Source organism: Molossus molossus, unplaced genomic scaffold (assembly GCF_014108415.1).
Source record: "Molossus molossus isolate mMolMol1 unplaced genomic scaffold, mMolMol1.p scaffold_m16_p_2, whole genome shotgun sequence".
NCBI classification, from domain to species: Eukaryota; Metazoa; Chordata; class Mammalia; order Chiroptera; family Molossidae; genus Molossus; species Molossus molossus.
This window is the reverse complement of record NW_023425355.1, coordinates 71,183,999-71,206,375: the sequence shown is the minus strand read 5'-3', so window position 1 is coordinate 71,206,375 and position 22,377 is coordinate 71,183,999. Positions and strand designations below refer to the sequence as shown.

Genomic DNA, 22,377 nt, shown 5'->3' with positions numbered 1-22,377 from the left:
TACTCAACTAGACAAAGTTGCTGTCAGCACACTTTAACCTACAAAACCCCTCATATGCTAAAAAGATGTAGCTTTAACTTGGAAAAAGAACTATTTTTTGATCATGCTTTCAGCCAAAGTTGGAATCTGCCTTTCTACTTAAGTGGATACAGAATTTATTCTCCCCATAGACTCAACATAATTTTCATGACATTATACATTATTGAGCTAACAGGCTACCATCCAGTGCAACAGGATTTGACTACTTTGAGTCATATTTTGTAAATGGTCCAATTGTGACCATAAGCAAATACATTCAGCCTTACACATAAGCATCAAAAATTTACTGCCCTGTAAGTTATGTTGTTAGGTTTCTGTTTGTTTCTTTTTAAAACATCTTTCTTCCTCCTTTCACACTAGGTATATAGGTAGAAGATAAATGAAGTCAGCACTCTTCTCACTAGAATAAATTGTGATTTAAATACAGTGAGTGGTTATTTGAAAGGCTATAATTTTTTTTAATGACAGATTTTCCTAAAAGAAACCACTATAACATTTGTCCAAGTACTCCAAGGGAGAACAAACAAAAAATACATAAAAATTAAAAGTCTATTACTGTAACATCACATTGCCAAACACGAACAACTAGGATAAAATGCCAAAGAACCTTAAAAATAAGTTTAAAAGATGCAATGTTCAAGCTATTCAAACATGTAGGGTTCACAAAGAACAACAAAAGAAAACACGTCTGAGAGCATCTCTACTTGTGCATGATGGCAACTCAGACTGTACTTCATCTAGGTTCCTTCAGGTGTCTAAACCCAACAGATATATGAGCAGAGTTTGTTTTTTCCTTCTTTGCTTGGAGATGTGCACACAGATTAGAGGAGAAGAGAATCTTCCAGATGCTGATGTGAGCACATCAGGCTTGGTTCCCTTTTGATAACGTACAAAGGCTGATTTAGACTTAAGCATTATCAGTTTCTCTAAGAAAAAGTCTTATGCATGCTGAAACAGACAAGTTTCTGAGTGTGTCATGCTAAGTATTTACAGTCATTTTCATAAAGTGAACTCAGTAACCTGACAGAATAAAAACTGTAGTTGTTAATTTCCTGTATAACCTTTTACAACGTGAATAACGTCATGGGTAAATGACACTGAAGTTCAAAGCTCCTCAAGCATACATTAACAAGAAATGATTGACTGCATGAAGAGGCACATCATATAAAATGCACACATCACAGGGTTCCTGCATAGCAGGAAAGTCACTATCACTACATAACAAATGGCTCTGTCAAAAGTTAGAGCTGCCACTCAAATGTACAACAGTAGAATTCTCTTAAAATCTCAAGTATTTACAACAGCACACATACCTTTGGGAGAATAAATATATATTTTTTGGAAAGATATTTTTCATTGGAAAATTTGAACATCGTGGGAATAAATCAATTTTTGAACTGGGTAAAATTTAAGGCAATGCTACTCAGACCTGACGGGAAGAAGGGGGCACCCACAAAAGTTTCTCTTTTCCTTTTGTAACATTAACAGGTCAGAATCAACATAAGAAAGTATCCCCTTTCCAAGCTTTAGGTATTTTCAGCATCACAAAATAGCATCCACTTTCATACTCTGAATATGAAAGGGGAAATTGTTATGTACTCTTCCTTGAAAACTGTAAAAACCAAAAACACATGGCAGCTTAGGTAGTAACATGAAAATAAAGACAACTACACCAGCGCACACAGAGTCACCACCCTTACAATAAGTTCTCCACAGCACTGAATTTCTCCTATGACCAACTTCAGTGTAGTGTGCAACAATCATGGGTTCATAAATTAACTTTTAACATTACCTATAGACTAACAAATGACAATTAGACACAGTAAGTTCAAAATTTTTACGTTTGCTCCTGTCTGTCTGCTATAGAGCAGCGATTTAAATCGATATTAAAATTTCTGAACACAAAGCTTGTTATATAGATCACGTATAGAAATCAAAACGTAAGCAGCAATTGAGTTTCTTATTTAAACTTATCTGGTATAGAATATTTACATATTTGGGAAGAGAGACCTGCAAACCACCATTCTCTTTTCTCCCCTCCTGCCCTCTGCCCCCTCTCAGCCCACCCCAGCCCCTCCAAATTGAAATCAAGTGCCCTGAACTATATACACCTGTACTTTGGCTAAGCTTGCTGGAAGCATCTCCTTCCATGGTCTTGGTCTGGAAGAAAAGAAACCAAGTCTTGGAAATCAGTTGCAGCTTTCTTTTCCCAACAACAATGTACTGTAGTCAGTCAAGGAATCAGTTCTTTCATAGCAAGGGGGAAAAGGGGCCCAACACTTCACTCCCCACCCTAAATGGGGCAAGATAAGAATGGCATCAGCCTCTTTCGCCAAAACAGAGAAAAAGGTCAGCACAAAAGCAGATGCAATCAACATAAGTTTCCCAACAAAGGAATCTCTCCTCCCTGGGCTCTCCCAGAAATAACATTCCCTCTTTCTTCTTCTCCCCCTCCCCTCTTTTCCTCTCCCCTCCCACAAAACAAAATTAGCTCACATCACAAGAACGTAACTCTGGTTAAGTATCAGGTAAATATAAGAAAGGGTAAATCTGTTACCTTTTATATTTTAAATGAGACATAAAGCTAACAGAACACACATCATCACTGAAAATAAATTTCTAAAACAGATCTAGTCTACATACTGCAGCCAATAAAACATAACAAAAGAGTTTTTTCACAATTTTCCTTGTATGTGATATTTACATTCTTTTGATGCCATATAAATAGCATTTATATAGCTTAAACATTCAGACATGCACTGGGACTTTTTAGGTAGTACGTAGTACGAATTTCTTCACAATCACATGTGCAAATTGTACAAATCAATAAGTGAGTATTAGTAAGTTTATGCTGGACTCTGTCTCGTACTATCTAACAAATTTAATGGGGGTTCAGAATCATCCATAGGAAGAACCAGGCGTGTTCCCCGAATGACCAGTTCATGGTCTCCAAATGCAAGCTCCCGATCCAAAGCATCTTCAGAACTGTTTCCCATAAATCTCCTTGGGGCACCAGATGTTGCTGATTCAGTGTTCACAGTAGAATCCCCATAGGTCAAACTAATATCACCATCATTGAGAATAAGATCGGAGTCATCATCTTTCAATTGTTCCTGGTTCTAAAAGCAAATAAAGTAAGTTTTAAGGATTGTTATAAAATTCAAAAAGCATTTCCAATAACATAATTTTCAACGACTCCTTATTTAAACCCCTCAGTGATAGTCCACTGCCCTTAGATAAAGTCTAAAATCCTTACATTGATCTAAAAGACACTGTTGACTTAGGCCTTCAACTTCATCTTCCCCAACCCCAATAGCCCCACTGTGTGCCCAATAGACTAAGGTGCTGACAGCTGCTTAAATCTCTCAAGGTTTCTCCTAATCTCCTGTCCCCTCTACACTCCTTCAAGTGATGAGCACCTAGTTATCATTGAGGTCTCAGCTTAAAGTCATTTTCTCCCAGAAGTCATTCTTGAACTTCCAAGGCTAGCTGAGGTATCCCTCCTGTGTTCTCCCCTATCATCCTGTACTTAGCCCTCTACCTATAGTGGTACTCACCCTTGTGTCATAACTTCATGGATACTGGTCTAATCTGCATCCCCCAAATAGACTATATGCTCTAGTCCAGCAGCTCTCAACCTGTGGGTCATGACCCATTTGGGGATCGAATGACCCTTTCACATGGGTCTCCTAAGACATAACAGTAGCAAAATTACAGTTATGAAGTAGCAACAAAAATAATTTTTTGGTTGGGGGTCACCACAACATGAGGAACTGTATTAATCAGTTGCGGCATTAGGAAGGTTGAGAACCACTGCTCTAGTCCAACAACCTAACAGTCTGGAGCACACAGAAAGAATTCACTAAACTAAGTTCAATTGATTATTGAATGGATTTATAAAAATGAAGCTTTTACTCTTGTATTAATAATGCCTAGAAATACAATATCCCCCAAATATACTGAACCCTCATTGCATACTTGTCTCCCAGCTTGATATTTGGTTCTACTGGAAACTTTGTGGCCCAAAGAGTATAATTAAATAAAGTTCTACAAAAGGGAAAATCAAGAATATATAGTGCCATTTTGGTAAAATATGTATGTGTGAGTAGAAAAGTCTAGAAGGGCATTCAACAAAGTGATGAGTTAGCTCTGCATGTTAGGGTTGTTAGCTATTTTTATTTTCTTCTTTATGTTTCTGTACTATCTCAATTTTTGTTATAATGAACACACATTACTTTTAAAAATAAGAAAGTAATTTTTAATGTAAAGAGTAAGAATCAGAGGTAAACGCAATACTAACCTCCTCCCACAACCACAACAAAAATACAACTAAACTACAGAACAATCAACATTCAAAACTGCCTGAAATCAAGCTGAATGGAAGTCCTCCAACTATGAAATTAAAGAAGAAGCCACATCAAGACTGGCAGGAGGGGCAAAGGTGCGGACAGGCTGGTCCCACACCCACATGTGGTGGATAAAAATCAGGAGGGACACCTTGGCTGTAAAGGTCCTACCAGAGAAGTGAAGGATCCCCGTCCCACACCCCGTCAGGGTTCCAGTGCCAGGAAGAGAAGTCCCCATAACTTCTGGCTATAAAAACCAGCAGGAACTGAGGCTGAAGGAGACTGAGCCTGATGGAGCCCCAGGCAGCTCCTCTTAAAGGGCCTGCTCACAAACTTACTCAAACTTGCTCCCTCTGAGCTCCAGCATGGAGGAGGCAGCTTGAAAGGCACCAGAGACACATGAAGAACTCAGTTGTTTGGCATTGGGGTGAGGGCTGGAGAGGCAGCTTTCTCCTGGACAGACTTGCTGTCGGAGGCCTTTGTTCCTTTGGTGAATCCTTCCCCAATGAAGCCAGCAGACAGCAGCCATATCTGGGACTCCAGCAACCTGGCTAATACTGCTTAGCCTAAGCTGGTGATTCCCTGAGGCCCTGCCTCACCCAACTTTCAGGCCCACCCAAGCTGTTTCCAGGGCTTTACCATAGAAATGGCCTGTCTTGGATCCTGCTTCAGAGTTTCCTAAAATCTCTCAAACAAGCAGCATCTAGTCTCAGCGAGCCCCATACCTCTCGTTAAGTGGCACCAGGCCTGGCACTAGAAGCAGCCAACTTTGGTTCACAACTTGGCTTTGACGGGCACCTCCAAGCCCAGCACAAGCAGCAGCCATTGGCAGACCACTCTTTAGCTTATGCCTGGTGGCCCTGGGTAGAACACAGGCAGTAGCTAACCTTGCCCCAGAGCCAGCACACCCAGTGGACAGCTTCAGACCACACCAAAACACCACCACCCAACCATCTCCTCAAGTGACACACTCAAGGATTGAACTCAGTGGGTACCAGAGCCCTGCTGAAGTAAGTCTTGCTCTGTGTGGTGGGCCCCTACACAGCCGATCCTCCAAGGTAGTCAGAGGTCAGTAGTCAGTGGGCATAGCTAGTCTTTGCAGCTGATCAGCCTGAGGAAATCCCTCCCATTGATGTGTGCAAACAGAAATCAAGACTCAATTACAACATAAGGGTGTAAAGTACACACAAGGGGTGTACCTCGAGGGTCCAGCTGGGTGACCAGGGAGGCTGTGCCACTGGATACTACAGGGCACTTACTACAACAGGCCACCCAAGTAACCCAAGGAGACATAGCAACTCTACATAATACATACAAACAAACACAGGGAAGCAGCCAAAATGAGGAGACAAAGAAACATGTCCCAAATGAAAGAACAGAACAAAACTCCAGGAAAAGAACTAAACAAAATGGAGATAAGCAATCAAACAGATGCAAAGTTCAAAACACTGCTTATAAGGATGCTCAATGAACTTGGTGAGAACTTCAATGAACTTGGTGAGGGCCTCAAGAGCATGAAAAAGACCAGTCAGAAAAGAAGGAGGCACTGAAATAAAAAATAATTTACAGAGATTCAATAGTAGAGGTAAAGCCAAGAAGCAAACTAGCGATTTGGAATATAAGGAAGCAAAAAACACCCTATCAGAACAGCAAAAAGAAAAAAGAATCCAAAAAAATGAGGATAGTGTAAGGACCCTCTGGGACAACTTCAAGATTATCAACATCACATCATGGGAGTGGACAGAAGGAGAAGAGAGAGAACAAGAAATTGAAAGTTATTTGAAACAATAATGACAGAAAACTTCCTTAACTTGGTGAAGGAAACAGACTTATAAGTCCAGGAAGCACAAAGAGTCCCAAACAAGATGAACCTTTTGACCCAGCAATTTAACCTTTAAAGTGTATTCCTTTTGTTTTGTTTTGTTTTGTTTTGTTTTGTTTTGTTTTGTTTTGGTCTTTGATGAAGGAAACAGACATACAAGTCTAGGAAATACAGAGAGTCCCAAACAAGATGGACCACAAGAGGCCCACACCAAGACACATCATAATCAAAATGCAAAAGGCTCAAGACAAAGAGAGAATCTTAAAAGCAGCAAGAGAAAAGCAGTTAGTTACCTAAAAGGGAGCTCCCAGAAGACTGTCAGCTGATTTCTCAAAAGAAACTTTGCAGGCCGAAGGGAGTGGCAAGAAATATTCAGAGCAACGATTATTCTATCCTGCAAAGCTATCATTTAGAATAGATGGATATATCAAGATTTTCCCAGACAAGAAAAAGCTAAAGGAGTCTGTCACCAACAAACCAGTATTATATGAAATGTTTAAGGGTCTTCTTGAAGGAGAAGAACAAAAATATGAACAATAAAATGGCAATAAATACATATCCATCGACAACTGAATCTACAAACAAAATGAACAAGCAGAACAGAAACATTATCATAGATACAGAGAACATTTTGTTGGTTGCCAGATGGGAGGGGGATTGGGGGAATGGGTGAAAAAGGTGAAGGGATTAAGAGGTACAAATTGGTTGTTAGACTGACAAAACTCAAAGGGATGGGGGCTGGGGGGAAATAAATAAACCAAAGAATTTATATGCATAACCAATGGACACAGACAACAGTGTGGGGAAAGGCAGACGGGGGGTGGGAGTGGGGAAGACGGGGTCAATAGGGGAAAAAGGAGGAACATCTGTAATACATTCAACAATAAAGATAAATTTTAAAAAAAGAGTAAGAATCATTCTAACCAATCATACTAATCAAGTAAAAAAATATGTGACTTATACTCCTTTGGAGAAGTAGAGCTGAGGGAAACATTTTATATCCAGCTCTCCAATATCATGTGTGTTTGAAGATTTTAAATTTGTGTAAGACAGTCAAAGAGACTGAGGAGACTATTATACAAAATAAAATTAATTTAATTTTCTATTGATAAAAATTTGCCTAAACACTCAAAGACAAAGACATGAATTAAAAACCAAACCCAAAACCACCATCCGGCCATAATTCTTTCATGCCTGAACTAGTTAAAACATTATGTCTAACTAATGTGTATCACTTAATTCAGCAATGCTCAGAGCAATGTTCTGTGGCACCTTCAAATTGCAGCAGGGGATCTTCAGCACCTCCAAACCCAGCACAAGAAGCAGCCATTCGCAGATCACTTTGTAGCTTATGCCTGGTGACCCTGGGTAGAATGCAGTTAGTGGCTGACCTTGGCCCTGCACCTCCCAGGAGGCCCTAGAGCCAGCACACCCAGTGCACAGCTTCAGACCACGTCGAAGCACCACAAACCAACCATCTCCACAAGCGACACAATGAAGGGGTAGACTCAGTGGGTACCAGAGCTCTGCTGAAGTAAGTCTTGCTCTGTGTAGTGGACCCCAGCACAGCTGATTCTCCAAGGGGGTCAGAGGTTGGTGGTCAGTGGTCACAGCCAGTCCTTGCAGCTTATCAGCCTGAGTAAATCCCTCCCATTGACATTCCAACAGCAATCAAAACTCAATTACAATAGAAGGGTGTGTACAGCCCACATGTGAGGGAGTGCACCCTGAGTGCCCAGCTGGGGTGATCTAGGAGGTTGTGCTACTGGACCCTACGGGATACCTACTACATTAGGACACCCTATCAAGCCTAGAAGACATAACAGCTCTACCTAATATGTAGAAACAAACAAAGAGAGGCAAGTAAAATGAGGAGACAAAGAAGTATGCCCCAAATGAAAGAATGGAACAAAACTCCAGAAATACAACTAAACAAAATCGAGACAAGTAATCTACTAGATGCAGTGTTCAAAACACTGGCTATAAAGATGCTCAAGAATGTCCGGCCAATGTGGCTCAGTGGTTGAGTGCTGACCCATGCACCAAGAGGTTGCCAGTTCGATTCAGTCAGGGCACATGCCCAGGTTGTAGGGCCCAATCCCCAGTGGGGGGGCATGCATAAGGCAGCCAATAGATGTTCTCTTTCATTGATGTTTCTATCTCCCTCTTCCTCTCCCTTCCTCTCTCTCTACAAATCAACAAAGAAAAAAATTTTGAAAAGGACGCTCAAGTGAGGACCTCAAAAGCATAAAAAAGAACCAGTCAGAAATGAAGAATGCACTAACAGAAATAAAGAATAATTTACAGAGAATCAACAGGAGAGTAGGTGAAGCTGAGACTCAAACCATCGATGTGGAATATCAAGAAACAAAAAAAAGCCAAAAGAAAAAAGAATCCAAAAAATGATGGTAGTGTAAGTAGCCTCAGGGACAACTTCAAGCATATCAATATTCATATGGAGGTGCGGGAAGGAGAAGAGAGAGAAGAAGAAAATGAAAACCAATTTGAAAAAATAATGACAGAAAACTTCTTTAATTTGGTGAAGAAAACAGACATATAAGTCCAGAAAGCACAGAGTCCCAAACAAGATGAACCTTTTGACCCAGCAATTTAACCTTTAAAGTGTATTCCTTTTGCTATGCTTTTGTTTTGTTTTTGTTTTATTTATTTTTGTTACACACGTTTTTCCTCCCTCTCCCCCCACCCACCCCCAGACTACCTCCTCCAGATCCCCTCCGCCCCCTACCGCCAAGCATTGTTATATATGTCCATTGGTTACACATACATGAATATAAGTTCTTCAGTTTATTTCTTCCTTCCCACCCCCCATCCCATTCCTCTGAAGACTGTCAGTCTGAACTATACTCCTTTCTATGTCTCTGGGTATATTTTGTTCATCAGCTTTTCTTGTTCATTATATTCCACAAATAAGTGAGATCATGTGGTATTTATCTTTCTCTGATTGGCTTACTTCCCTTAGCATAATACTCTCAAGGTATCTCCACGTTGTCTCAAAGGATACGAGCTCTCTCTTTCTTAATGCTGAATAATGTTCCATTGTGTATTATGTACCAGAGCTTTTATTCACTCATCCATTTATGAACAACTGGGCTGTTTCTATTTCTAAGCAATTTTAAATAGTGCTGCTTTGAACACAGGGGTACATATATTCTTTCTGATTGGTGTTTCAGGCTTCTTAGGATATATTCTTAGGAGTGGGATCACTGGGTCAAATGGAAGTTCAATTTTTAATTTTTGGAGGTAACACCATATTGTTTTCCATAGTGGCTGCACCAGTCTGCATTCCCACCAGCAGTGTACTAGAGTCCCCTTTTCTCCACACCCTCGCCAACACTTGTTGCTTGATGATTTGTCGATGGCGGCCATTCTGGCAGGTGTGAGGTGATACCTCATAGTCGTTTTAATTTGCATCTTTCTGATGATTAGTGACATTGAGCAGTTTTTCATAGGTCTCTCGGCTATTTGCATATCTTTTATGGAAAGGTGTCTATTTAGGTCCTCTGCCCATTTTTTAATTGAGTTCTTTGTACTCCTTTTGTTAAGTTGTATGAGTACTCTATATATTTTGGAAATTAACTCCTTATCTGATGTATCATTGGCAATTATGCTCTCCCATATAGTGGGTAACCTTTCCATTTTGATGGTTGTTTCTTTTACTGTGTGGATGCTTTAGTTTGATGTAGTCCCATGTGTTCATGTTTTCCTTTGACTCCTAGGTATCTTAATTTTTTTGCTGCAATGGTAAAAGGGATTTTTTTTTTTTTAGTTTCTCCTTCTGTGAGTTCATTATTGATAATAATGCCATTAATTTCTTCAGGTTAATTTTGCATCTGGCTACCTTGCCGAATTCGTTTATAAAATCTAGTAGACTTTTGATGGAGCCTTTAGGGTTTTGTTTTTTTTAATTAATTTATTTATTTTTGTTAATGATGTTTCTCCTTTTTCCACTACTAATTTCCCCCCTCCCTCTCCGCCCTGTCCCCAGCTTTGTTGTCCATGTCCATTGTTCATGCATACATGCATATGAGTTCTGTGGTTTATCTCTCCCCCACCACACCCTCTTCTGGGGATTGTCAGTCTGTACCCTACTTCCAAATCTCTGGGACTACCCCTTTCCTCAGACTGTTATGTTCATTATATTCCACAAATAAATGAGATCATATGATACTTGTCTTTCTCTGCTTGGCTTGTTTTGCTTAGGATAATACTTTCCAGGTCCCTCCATGTCATCTCAAAGGATAAGAAATCTTTCTTTCTTACAGCTGCATAGTACTCTATTGTATGTATGTACCACTGCTTTTCTTTTTAATCCTCACCCAAGGACATTTTTCCATTTTTTATTCAGATAAAGCAGGAGAGAGAGAGAGGAAGAGAAAGAAACATCGAAGTGAAAGGGACACATCGAGTGGTTGCCACCTGCATGACCCAACCAGGGCCGGGAACAAACTGCAACCAAGGTACGTACCCTTAGCGGAAACCGAACCCAGGTCTCTCTGGACCGCAAGCCAATGCTCCAACTGCTGAGCCAAACTGGCCAGGGCTGTACCACAGTTTTTTTTTATCCGTTTGTCTACTGATGGACATTTGGGCTGTTTCCAGATCTTAGCTATTGTAAATAGTCCTGCTACGAACATGGGGGTACATATATTCTTTCTGATTGGTGTTTCTGGATTTTTAGGGTATATTCCTAGAAGTGGGATCACTGGGTCAAATGGAAGATCAATTTTTAATTTTTGGAGGTAACACCATATTGTTTTCCATAGTGGCTGCACCAGTCTGCATTCCCACCAGCAGTGCACTAGAGTCCCCTTTTCTCCACACCCTCGCCAACACTTGTTGCTTGATGATTTGTTGATGGCAGCCATTCTGACAGGTGTGAGGTGATATCTCATTGTGGTTTTAATTTGCATCTCTGGGATGATTAGTGATGTTGAGCATTTCTTCATATGTCTCTTAGCCATTTGTATGTCCTGTTTGGAGAGGTGCCTATTTAGTTCCTCTGCCCATTTTTTAATTGGGTTCTTTGTCTTCTTTTTGTTGAGGCCTTTAGGGTTTTGTATGTATAATATCATGTCATCTGCAAATAATGACAGTTTTATTTCCTCCTTTCCAATTTGGATCCCTTTTATTTATTTATTTATTTAATCCTCACCCAAGGACATCTTTCAATATTTTGTTCAGATAGAGTGGAAGGGGGAGAGAGAGAGAGAGAGAAACATTAACGTGAAAGGGACACATCGAGTGGTTGCCACCCACACGACCCAACCAGGGATGGGGACAAACTACAACCGAGGTACGTGCCCTTAGCAGGTATTGAACCTGGATCTCTCCAGACCGGGCCAACGCTCTAACCGCTGAGCCAAACCGGCCAGGGCCCTTTCATTTTTTCTTCACGTCTAATTGCTGTGGCTAAGATTTCCAGTATTACGTTAAATAACAGTGGCGAAAGTGGGCATCCCTGTCTTGTTCCTGTTCTTAAGGAAAATACTTTCATTTTTGCCCATTGAATATGATGTTGGCTGTAGGTGTTTCATAAATGGCCTTTATTATGTAAAATATGATTTCTCTAGTCTCTCACTGCTGAGCGCTTTTATCAGAAATGATTCCTGGATTTTGTCAAATGCTTTTTCAGTGTGTATTGATATGATCATATGGTTTTTACCTTTCATTTTCTTTATGTGGCATATCACATTTATTGATCTACGAATATTGCATCAGCCTTGCATTGCTGGATGCATCCCACTTGTTCATGGTAAATAATATTTTTTAATGTATTGCTGGATCCTATTTGCTAATATTTTGTTAAGAATTTTGGCATCTATGTTCATTAGAAATATTGGCCTGTAGTTTTCTTTCTTTTTAATGTCTTAATCTGGTTTTAGAATTAGAATTATGCTAGCCTCATAAAACAAGTTTGGCATTCCTTCTTCTTCTGGAATCCTTTGGAATAGTTGGAGGAGAATAGATGTTAGTTCTTCTTTTAGTGTTTGGTAAAATTCCCTTGTGAAGCTGTCCAAGCCTGGGTTTTAGTTTGCTGGGAGATTTTTTATTATATCTTCAATTTCCTTAGTTGTTACTGGTCTGTTCAAGTATTCCATTTCATCCTGGTTCAGTTTTGGGAGACTGTGTGTTTCTAGAACTTTGTCCATTTTGCCGAGATTGTCCAATTTGTTGGTATATAATTGTTTGTTGTATGTTTTAATGATCCTTTGTATTTCTGTGGTGTTAGTTGTTACTTCTCCTCTTTCGTTTCTGATTTTGTTTATTTGAGTCCTCTCTCTTTGTTTCTCGGTTAGTCTAGCTAAGTTTATCTTTTCAAAGAACCTTCTTTTTGTTTCACAGATCTTTTCTATTGTTTTTTGTTGTTTTTGTTTTTTAGTCTCTATGTCATCTATTTCTGTTCTGATCTTCACTATTCCTTCTCTTCTACTTGCTCTGGGTTTCTCTTTTTGTTTGCTTTCTAGTTCTTTAAACTGTGAAATTAAAAAGTCAATTAGAAATTTTATTGTTTCTAGAGGTAGAACTATAGTGCTATGAACTTTCCTTTCAGAACTACTTTTGCTGCATCCCATACATTTTGTATTTTCATTTTCATTGGTTTCCAGGAAGTTTTAAATTTCTTCCTTGGTCTCCTTGGTAATCCATTAGTTGTTTAAGAACATGCTATTTAGCCTCCATGTGTCTGAAAGTTCTTTAGTGTTTTTATTGTAATTGACTTCTAGTTTCATGCCACTCTTATCTGAGAAGATCCTTGATATGATTTCAATCTTCTTGAACTTGTAGAGGTTTGTGTTCTAACATGTGGTCTATCTTTGAGAATGTCCCATGTGCACTTGAGAGGAATGTGAATTCTGAAGTTTTGGGTTGTAATTCTCTGCAGATACCTATTAAATTCATTTGATGTAGTGCATCATTTAAAGTCTCTGTTTCCTTGCTAATTTTTTGTCTAGAGGATCTATCCAGTGATGTCATTGGGGTGTTGAAGTCCTCTGCTATGACTGTTTTGCTGTTGATTTCTCCCTTGAAGAGTTCCAGAAGTTTTTAAATATATTTTGGTGCTTCTATGTTGGGTGCATATATGTTTACCAAGGTTATATCTTCCTGCTGGATAGATGCTTTCAGTATTATGTTGTGGCCTTCTTTGTCTCTAGTTCTGGCCTTCATTTTAAAGTCTATTTTATTGGATATGATTAGTGCTACCACAGCTCTTTTTTCCTTTCCGTTTGTTGGGAAGATTTTTTCCATCCCTTCATTTTCACGCTATGTGACTCTTTTGATGTGAGGTGGGCCTCTTGTAAACAACATATATATGAGTCATGCTTTTTATTTTTATTTTTTTATTAATTTATTTTTGTTACAGATGTTTCTCCCTTTTTTCTCCATTGACAATCTCTACTCCATCCGTCCCAAACCATACCCAGCTTTGTTGATGGTGTCCATCAGTTATGCATACATGCATATAAGTTCTGTGGTTTATCTCTTCCCTCCACCAACCATCCCCTCTTCTGAGGATTGTCAGTCTGTACCCTACTTCCACATCTCTGGGTCTACCCAATTCCTCAGACTGTTATGTTCATTATATTCCACAAATAAGTGAGATCATGTGATATTTCTCTTTCTCTGTTGGCGTGTTTTGCGTAGGATAATACTTTCCAGATCCTGGGAGATGGTCTGTGTAGCTTCCATTCACTCTGCCGCCATTTTGGAATCCCGAGTCATGCTTTCAATCCGTTTACATTTATAGTTATTAATGATATGTACTTATTTATTGCCATTTTTATTTATTGTTATATTTTTCTTTCTATTTCTTCTAGTAATTATAGCAGTTCTTTTAACATTTCTTTCAGTGCTGGTTTGGTGCTAATATATTCCCTTAACCTTTTTTTTTTTGGTCTGGGAAGCTCTTTATTTGACCTTCTATTTTGAATGATAGCCTTGGTGGATAGAGTAGTCTTGGATTTAGAACCTCGTTTTTCATGATCTTGATTACTTCATGCCATTCCCTTCTGGCCTGCAGTGTTTCTGTTGAGAGTCAGATGATAGCCTTATGGGGGTTCCTTTGCAGGTACCCTGTTGCTTATTTCTTGCTGCCTTTAGGATTCTCTCTTTGTCTTTAATTTTGGCATTTTAATTATCATATGTCTTGGTGTGGGCCTGTTTGGGTTCTTACTTGGGGCTCTCTCTGTGCTCCTTGTACTTGAATGCCTTCTTCCTTCACCAAGTTAGGGAAGTTTTCTGTCACTATTTCTTCAAATATAGTCTCTAACCCTTACTCATTTTCTTCTTCTTCTAGAACTCCCATGATGCGGATGTTATTATGTTTCATATTGTCCCACAATTCTCTTAGGCAGTCTTCTTCTTTTTGTGTTTTTTATTTTTGGTTCTCTGATTGGGCGATTTTTTCTACCCTGTGTTCTAATTCACTAGTCTAATCCTCAGCTTCCTCTACTCTGCTGGTTATTCCTTCCAATGTATTCTTTATTTCTGTTATGTCATTCTTCATTTTCATTTGGTTGGTTTTCAATGCTTCTATATCTTTACTCTTGCTGTTGAGCTTCCTTATGATTATTACTCTGTACTCTCCCTCTGATACCTTGCTCAATTCCTCTCATTTATTTCATGTTCTGTCGAATTATCTTGTTGTTTCATTTGGGATTTGTTTCTTTGTTTCACCATTTTGTCTGTCTCAGTGGGTTTTGGAGCCTGCCAAATATTCTTTGTGGGTGTTGGTGTTCCACTGGTTGTGACTCCCTCTACTGGGTTTGGATGAATGTGGGAAAATCCATGTTAAACACCACTGTCAAGTCTTACTTTCCTGGGTAGATGTTCAAGCCCAGGAAAGATTCAGTTATCCTCTTGCTTTTTGCCTGGAGGTTATTAGACTCAGTTACTTGATGAGCCTTGGGTTGTAGCCTTCAACTGAATGCAAAAATCCCTTAGGTGTTCAGGGTAAGAGGATTTCCAGAGGGTGGGGCAGATGCTCGCTGGCTGTTAATGAGCCTCAATTTCCATTTCTGTGGCCTGGCCAGGTGGTGTTAAATTCCTGAGGGAGGAGCTGGTGCTTCTCCCCAGGGCTCTGGGGTTCTTTGAGTACTATGGCTAATGTCCTATGAGGAAATGATTCAGCACAAAACTCCCAGTGCCCTCCAAATGCGGAGTCTCTCCACATGGTTCCAGTCCAGTCTGCCCTCACTCTGCCAGAGCCCAAAGTGAGTAGCTGTAGCTAATTTAGTGCTCTGTCCCATCCCTCTATGCTGTGGAGCCAGCTAGGGATTTTAACCCTGAGGGAGCTGCTCAAAGCTAAAACAGCTGCTGTCCGTGGGCACCCAGCCCACCCTCTCATGCTTTCATAGTTCCTAAATGGCTCAATTTGTTGTCCTTTTTCTGTCCCTGGTTATATTGGTCCTCTCCAGCTGCTTTTCTGTTTATTTTTCCTGACCATTTGTCTTTATTTTAGTTGTAGTTCCAGTTTGGTCCTGGGTGATGGTCTGTGTAGCTTCCATTCACTCTGCCGCCATGTTGGAATTTCTCCTAAAGTATATTCTATATACCTTTCTATACTTGGATATATTTATATGCACAAGGATATTCACCATAAACATTGCTTGTAATAACAAAAAAGAAAAGAAAACAACTTAGAAGTCTGTCCACAGGAAACTAATTAAGTCAATCTTGTGAAACTACACAATGGAACACTATGCAGCCATAAATAAAGAGAAGGTAAAGGATCTCAAGTACTTATAGAAAGGTGCCCATGTTGTATCATTAAGAAAAGAAGAACAGGTAGCATGATAGTACACTGATTAGGAGATTATTTGTGTAAAACAATAACAAACAGCTATATATACATATATAAGACTGTGAAAATAAAATGTATCAGAAGGTATCCACAATAAACCCTTAATAAATACTGCCTCTGAGGGATGTAGGTGAGAGAAGGAAGGCAACTTTTATTTCTCACTTTGTACATTTCATACTATTTGAATATTTAGCCGCAGCATATTAATTTTATAACTAAAAAGAGTAGGTGTTCTTGTAAAAAGGGGAAATTTGGACACACACACAAAACATCATGTGAAGATGAAGACAGAGATCTGTGTGACTCATTTATAAGCCAAGGAATGCCAAAGTCTGGCAGCAAACCACCACAAGATAGGAAACTAGGAGAAAGGCATGGGACAGATTCTCTCTCACAGGCCTCAGAAAGAACCAACCCCACCAACACCTTGACCTCAGACTTCTAGCCTCCAGAACTGTGAGACAATAAATTTCTGTTGTTAAAGCATTCCGTTGTGCTACTTTGTTACCATAGCACTAGGAAACTAATACCAGGATGTTGTATTTTGCTTTATTCCACAGGACACACAGTCCTTGTGGACAAATAGTCCTTGTGGAACTCTTCTGGCTTTTGGTGATGGCCAAGTAGGTCTCTGAAATCCAAGAGCTGAGCCTCACTGATTCACCAACAGAGCTAGCTGACCCTTCTGCACAGAGACACGTGCACTAACAGGGCACAGAGGGAATGGAGACTGCCTGAGAGGGGGGAGCTTGAGCAATGTGGAAGGAAGAGAATGACAACATAGGGTATTCCCCCATCCCACCTCACCAGCACAATCTGTCAGAAATATGCACAACTCAGTGTAACACTAAGCTTTAAGGTACTCCTTCCTGAAGAGGTGCCACCTCCATTGAGTTGACTCTTCTGATTCATTCTGTGTGATCTGCACTAATACACCACTGGGAAGGTCACAGGGAACTGGGGGAGTGCATGTCTGCACTGCTTCATCACAGCCTTGCTTCTCTAATCAAGATGCTGTATCAGAATAGTCAAAATTGGTGGGTTTTATTAACATGGGCACCTTATTTGATGCCACAGATGATTTGTGAAGGGTTGGCTTAGAAGCAAAAGTTTTTAAGAAAACTTAAAAATAAAATGTTCATATTTTAAATAAACGCTGGTTAGCATTTGTCATTTCTTTCTTTGTTGTACCGCTGGCCAAATTACCAATCATATGTTGGTAGCTAAGAAAAAAATATGGCATCTGGATTATATCTAAATATGCTCACACCTCACAGCCATGTGGAACAGAAGTAGAAAAAGCTTTCCTAATATTCAAAAGATGGTAAGTGTGAAATAAAAGACCACCTGTGTTGTTGCATTTTCAGGGCATCAAACTAAGATTGTTGTATTAATCCTCTCAATATGACTGTGACAACCTGAGTTTATAGATTAAAACACACACACTTTTAGTACTGAGCTCAGGCCACATACTGAAAATAAATAAAAACCAGCATGGAAATAGAATTATTCACTAAAATAACCCAACAGTAAGATGAGGTACTATTCTAGATCTGTTTTCAAATGATGTTTTGAAGGCTACAAATTATATTTTTAGATTTCAGTTTGTTTCTGGCTGAGCAAAATATGCTTATATTCCCTCTCATGGATTTTATACCTTAAAGGCAAGCAAAACAAAACCAGTAACCCAGTCACAGAGCATTTAAATTTAACTTAATAAAGAACTTAGATTTGGGTAAAATCCACTTACTTCATAAGCCTGGGGGCTGGTTAGGCATCTGGCGATGGGTCCACAGCAAGCAGGGAGTGTTGTTGTGAGAGGAGGCCCACTGTGTGTCAGAAGAGGCTTCAGATAGCTGTACTAGTTAAGGAAAAGTTGTGTTCCTTTCTTCAGAAATTTAAAAGAACAACTCATTTGGTAACAACCACCATCATCAGAGTATACCAATCATGTCAGAGGATAGTAAAGGGCTTTCACATATGCTGTCTCACTTCATCACCACATTATGTCAGTGAAATATCAAAAGGAGCTTTTATTATTATCTTTATATCATATATATAGAAACTGAAGCTCAGAGAGGCCCATTATCTGCTTAAAGTCACACAATTAAGTAAATGAAGCACCAATACTGAAACTCAGATTGCACCCTTTCTACCATATCATATTGCCTTTCTGATTTTACTACAATCAAAACAAAGACAAACTCACTCTCAATTTAGCACTGAACGAGATACAAAGAAAGTAAGAAATGGTTAACAGTCAGAAAAGAGATTAAATATTTTAGTAGAATACAGTAATAAAAATGGTTTGAATCATTTACTCTGGTTACAGCTGACCTATTGAATGAGTTGAAACTTCAGTATCAAAGAAAATTCAATTGTAAAGACATTAAAAAATTATGTATCACAAGTTCTCCCTCTAATATAGACCCTCATTTCACTATTCATTTATTCTCCAAAAAATACAAACAAAAACAGATGTGATAATACACAGGGGTGGACAAACATTAGGTTTACAGTTGTGAGTATGCAAAACAGTTTATTCTTGCATTATTATTTATTAATTATTAGATTATTTATTTGTATTACAACAGTAAACCTACTTTTGCCCACCCCTGTATATGCTACTCAGAAGAAAGAAAAGGAAATCACAATTAGGGAAAGGGAGAAAGACATATACATATTTCCCACTTTCTAAAATTATAAACTCATGTTGTTCTCAATTAAAACTGAGGAAGTCAGCCTAGCCGTTGTGGCTCAGTGGTTAAGCATCAACCTATGCACCAAGAGGTCACTGGTTTGATTCTTGGTCAGGACACATGCCCAGGTTGTGGGCCCAATCCCCAGTGGGGGTCATGCAGGAGGCGGCCAATCGATGTTCTCTCTCATCAATGTTTCTATCCCTCTCTCCCTCTCCCTTCCTCTCTCTCTCAAGTCAGTAAAGAAAAAAAATAAAAATGAGGAAGTCAGAGAAAATGTCATAAACTACATATTTATAAATTCTAGGTAAAGATTAAGGAACTCTACATAAATGTACTTATGGCCTTTATAAAACATCTGGCCACACAAAACTACTGAAAACCTGGAATGATAAATTCTACTAGTACACCAAGTACAGAAACCACCAAATCTTAGTCTAGTGGTACTTAATAGGGTAGTACTGAGGCCAACAAGTCTTGGTGTTTAACTCTATATGAATAAAGTTCTTAATAACCAAAACCTACCAAATATTGACAAGAGTAAATCTGAATAGTCCTATATCTATTAAGGAAAGTAAAGACCTTATACAAAACACTTCAGGTTTAGGTGGCTTCACTGGTAAAATCTTCCCAGCACTTAAGGAAGAAGTAACAACAATCATCCAGAAAATGGGAAAAGAGAAAAATTCTTCCCTACTCATTTTATTTTTTAAATATTTTTTTAAAATTTATTTTAGACAAAGAGGAAGGGAAAGTAAGAGAGAGAGAAACATCAATGTAAGAGAGAAACATCGATTGGCTGCCTGGGGACTGATTGAGCACACAACCCAGGCATGTGTACCAATCAGGAAATGAACCGGCAACCTTTTTGGTGCATGGGACAATGTTCAACCAACTGAGCCACACTGGCCAGGGCTTCCCCACTCGTTTTATAAAGCCAGCATAATCTTGTTATAGAAACTTGACAAGACATTACAAGAAAAAAGTCACAAGCTAGTATCTCTCATTCAATAGACACAAAACATTAGCTAATTAAATCCAATGACATAGACAAAGAATAACACATCATGACCAAGGTAGATTTCTTCTAGAAATGCGAGATTGGTTTAATATTCAAATAATCAAAGAAACTCAGCACAATACCAGATTACAGAAGAATAAAATAAATATATGATCATCTCAAATGATGTAAAAAAAGAATCTGATAATATTCCATATTCATGATGATTTAAAAAGAAAAACCCTAGCATACTAGAGATAGAGGGAATATTCTAAAGTTGAAAAGGATATTTCAAAAACCTACAGCTAACATCATAGTTAATAATATTGAAAAATTTTCCCCCAAGGTCAGGAATAAGACAAAAATGTCCACTATCATCACTTACATTCAACATTACAAATAATAAGTGAGCCCAGCTGGTATGGCTCAGTGGTTGAGAGTCAACCCATGCACCAACAGGTCACTGGTTCAGTTCCCAGTCAGGGCACATGCCCAGGTTTGTGGGCCCAATCCCCAGTGGGGGGCATGCAGGAGGTGGACAATCGATGTTCTCTGTCATCAATGTTTCTATTTCTCTTCCTTCCTCTCTTTCTAAAATCAATAAAGAACAAAAAAGAAATAATAAGTGAGTTTAACCAGATTTCTGGATACAAGGTCAATATTTAAAAATCCAATTGTAGCCCAGCTGGTGTGGCTCAGTAGTTGAGCATTGACTGATGTACCAAGAGGTTGCCAGTTCAATTCCTGGTAAGGGCACATACCCAGGTTGTGGGCCCAATCCCTAGTTGGGGGTATGCAGGAGGCAGCCAATCAGTGTTCTCTCTCATCGATGTCTCTATCTCTCTCCCTCTCCCTTCCTCTCTAAAATCAATAAAGAACAATTATTTTTTTTTAATTTTTAAAAAATCCAATTGTATACCTAAAATACAAAAAACAAGTAGAAAATAAAACAAAAACCATTTGTAATAGCATCAAAAGTATCAAAAATTTAGGGATACATCTAATAAAAGATGTACAAAACATGTTACTGAAAACTACAAAAGATTAATGAGAGAAATTAAAGAAGGTCTAAATAAATGGAGATTCATAGATTGGAAGACTCAATATCGTCAAGATATCAGTTCTCTCCAAATTCATCTATAGATTTAATACAAATCCAATAAAATTGCCTGTGCATGTTTTGGTGAGTGTGTATGTATGAAAATTATAAGCTGTTTCTAAAATGTAGATAAAAGTGCACCAGACATAAAAGAGACAAAGCAATATTAAAGAATAACAAACCTAGAGTATTTCCTCTCTTGAAAAGCAAGACTTATATAAAGTATAATAATTAATAGAGTTTAGCATTGATGTAAAAATAGACAAATAAAAAAGAATCCAAAAATAGACTCCCATTATATGGCCCAGTGATTTACAACAAAAGCTCCACTGCAATTCAGTGGGTTAAGGATGGTATTTTCAATAAATGGTGATGGGTCCATTGAATACCCATATAGAGAAAAGTAGGTCTTGACCCATACCTCACACAATACACAAACTCAGATGTGATAGCTAAAACAATTACACTTTTAAAAGAAACAAAAAAAATATATCTTTATGACTTTGGGATATAAAAGATTTCTTAAGATACAAAAAGCACTAACCATAAAAGACTGATAAAATAAGCATCATTAAAATGAAGAATTTCTGTTCCTCTAAAGACAGGGTTAAGAACATGAGAAGGTGATCTACATATTGGGAGAAGATATTCACAATACATATAAGCAAAAATGAACCCAATTAGGAATGTAGAAAGAACTTCAAATCAATTAGATGAGACAATTCACATAATGGGCAAAAGAAGTGAAATGACATACTTCATAAAAGAAGATATCAAAGTGGCCAATATGAAACAATGTTTAACCTCACTGATTATCAGAGAAATGCAAACTAAACCACATGAGATATCACTGAACACCCAATGAAATGGCTAAAAATGAAAAGGCTGACAAATACTATGTTTTAGTGGAGATGTGGGACAACTATAACTCCCTTTACTTGCTGGTGGGATGTAAATAGGTTATAACCACTATGGAAAACTGGTTGGCAATATCTATTAAAGCTAAATATACACTTGCCCTAAATTCCACTCTTAGGTATCTAACTGAAGAGACAATGAGTGCCTGTGTTTACCAAAGGATATATACACGAACATTTAGTTTTATTTCTAATAGCCCAAAGCTGGAAACAAACCAAGTGTTTGTCCACAGTAGATGGAAAAAAAAAGAACCCATAATATATTCATACTATGGAACACTACACAGCAGTGAAAAAAATGAATTGCTAGTACAGGCAACACTATGGATAAACTATACAATGTTGAGTGAAAAGGCAAGACAAAATAATACACATAATTCTATCTATATGGTGAACAAAGGCAGGTAAAGCTAATCCATATTGCTAGAAATCAGAATAGTGGTTACCCTTTTGGGGGTGGATGGGGAAGTCATTACTGACAACCAGGGGACACAGGGTACCTTCTGGGTGCTGAAAATGTTCTATATACAGTGATACCTCGGTTCTCGAACATAATTCGTTCCAGGAGGACGGTCGAGAACCAAATTGTTCGAGAACCGAAGCAATGAAACCCAATAGGAAATAATGGAAACTGG

General features: G+C 38.6%; 1 protein-coding gene across 4 annotated transcripts in view; it reads right to left on the bottom strand.

The window, feature by feature from the left end:
* Positions 1-342: 342 nt before the first annotated feature.
* Positions 343-22,377, bottom strand: part of SLC9A6 (solute carrier family 9 member A6) — a 107,419-nt gene continuing 85,384 nt past the window's right edge. For 3 of the 4 annotated variants that reach the window (XM_036270752.1, XM_036270753.1, XM_036270751.1), the window contains exons 15-16: positions 17,778-17,883; positions 2,499-3,158 (exon numbers count right to left, since the gene is read on the bottom strand). In XM_036270752.1, the coding sequence (XP_036126645.1) occupies positions 2,886-3,158; positions 17,778-17,883 (379 nt within the window). In that variant the 3' untranslated portion in view covers positions 2,499-2,885. Of the gene's footprint in view, positions 3,159-17,777; positions 17,884-22,377 lie in introns of all 4 variants that reach the window. The other variant, XM_036270750.1, reaches the window with a different exon arrangement.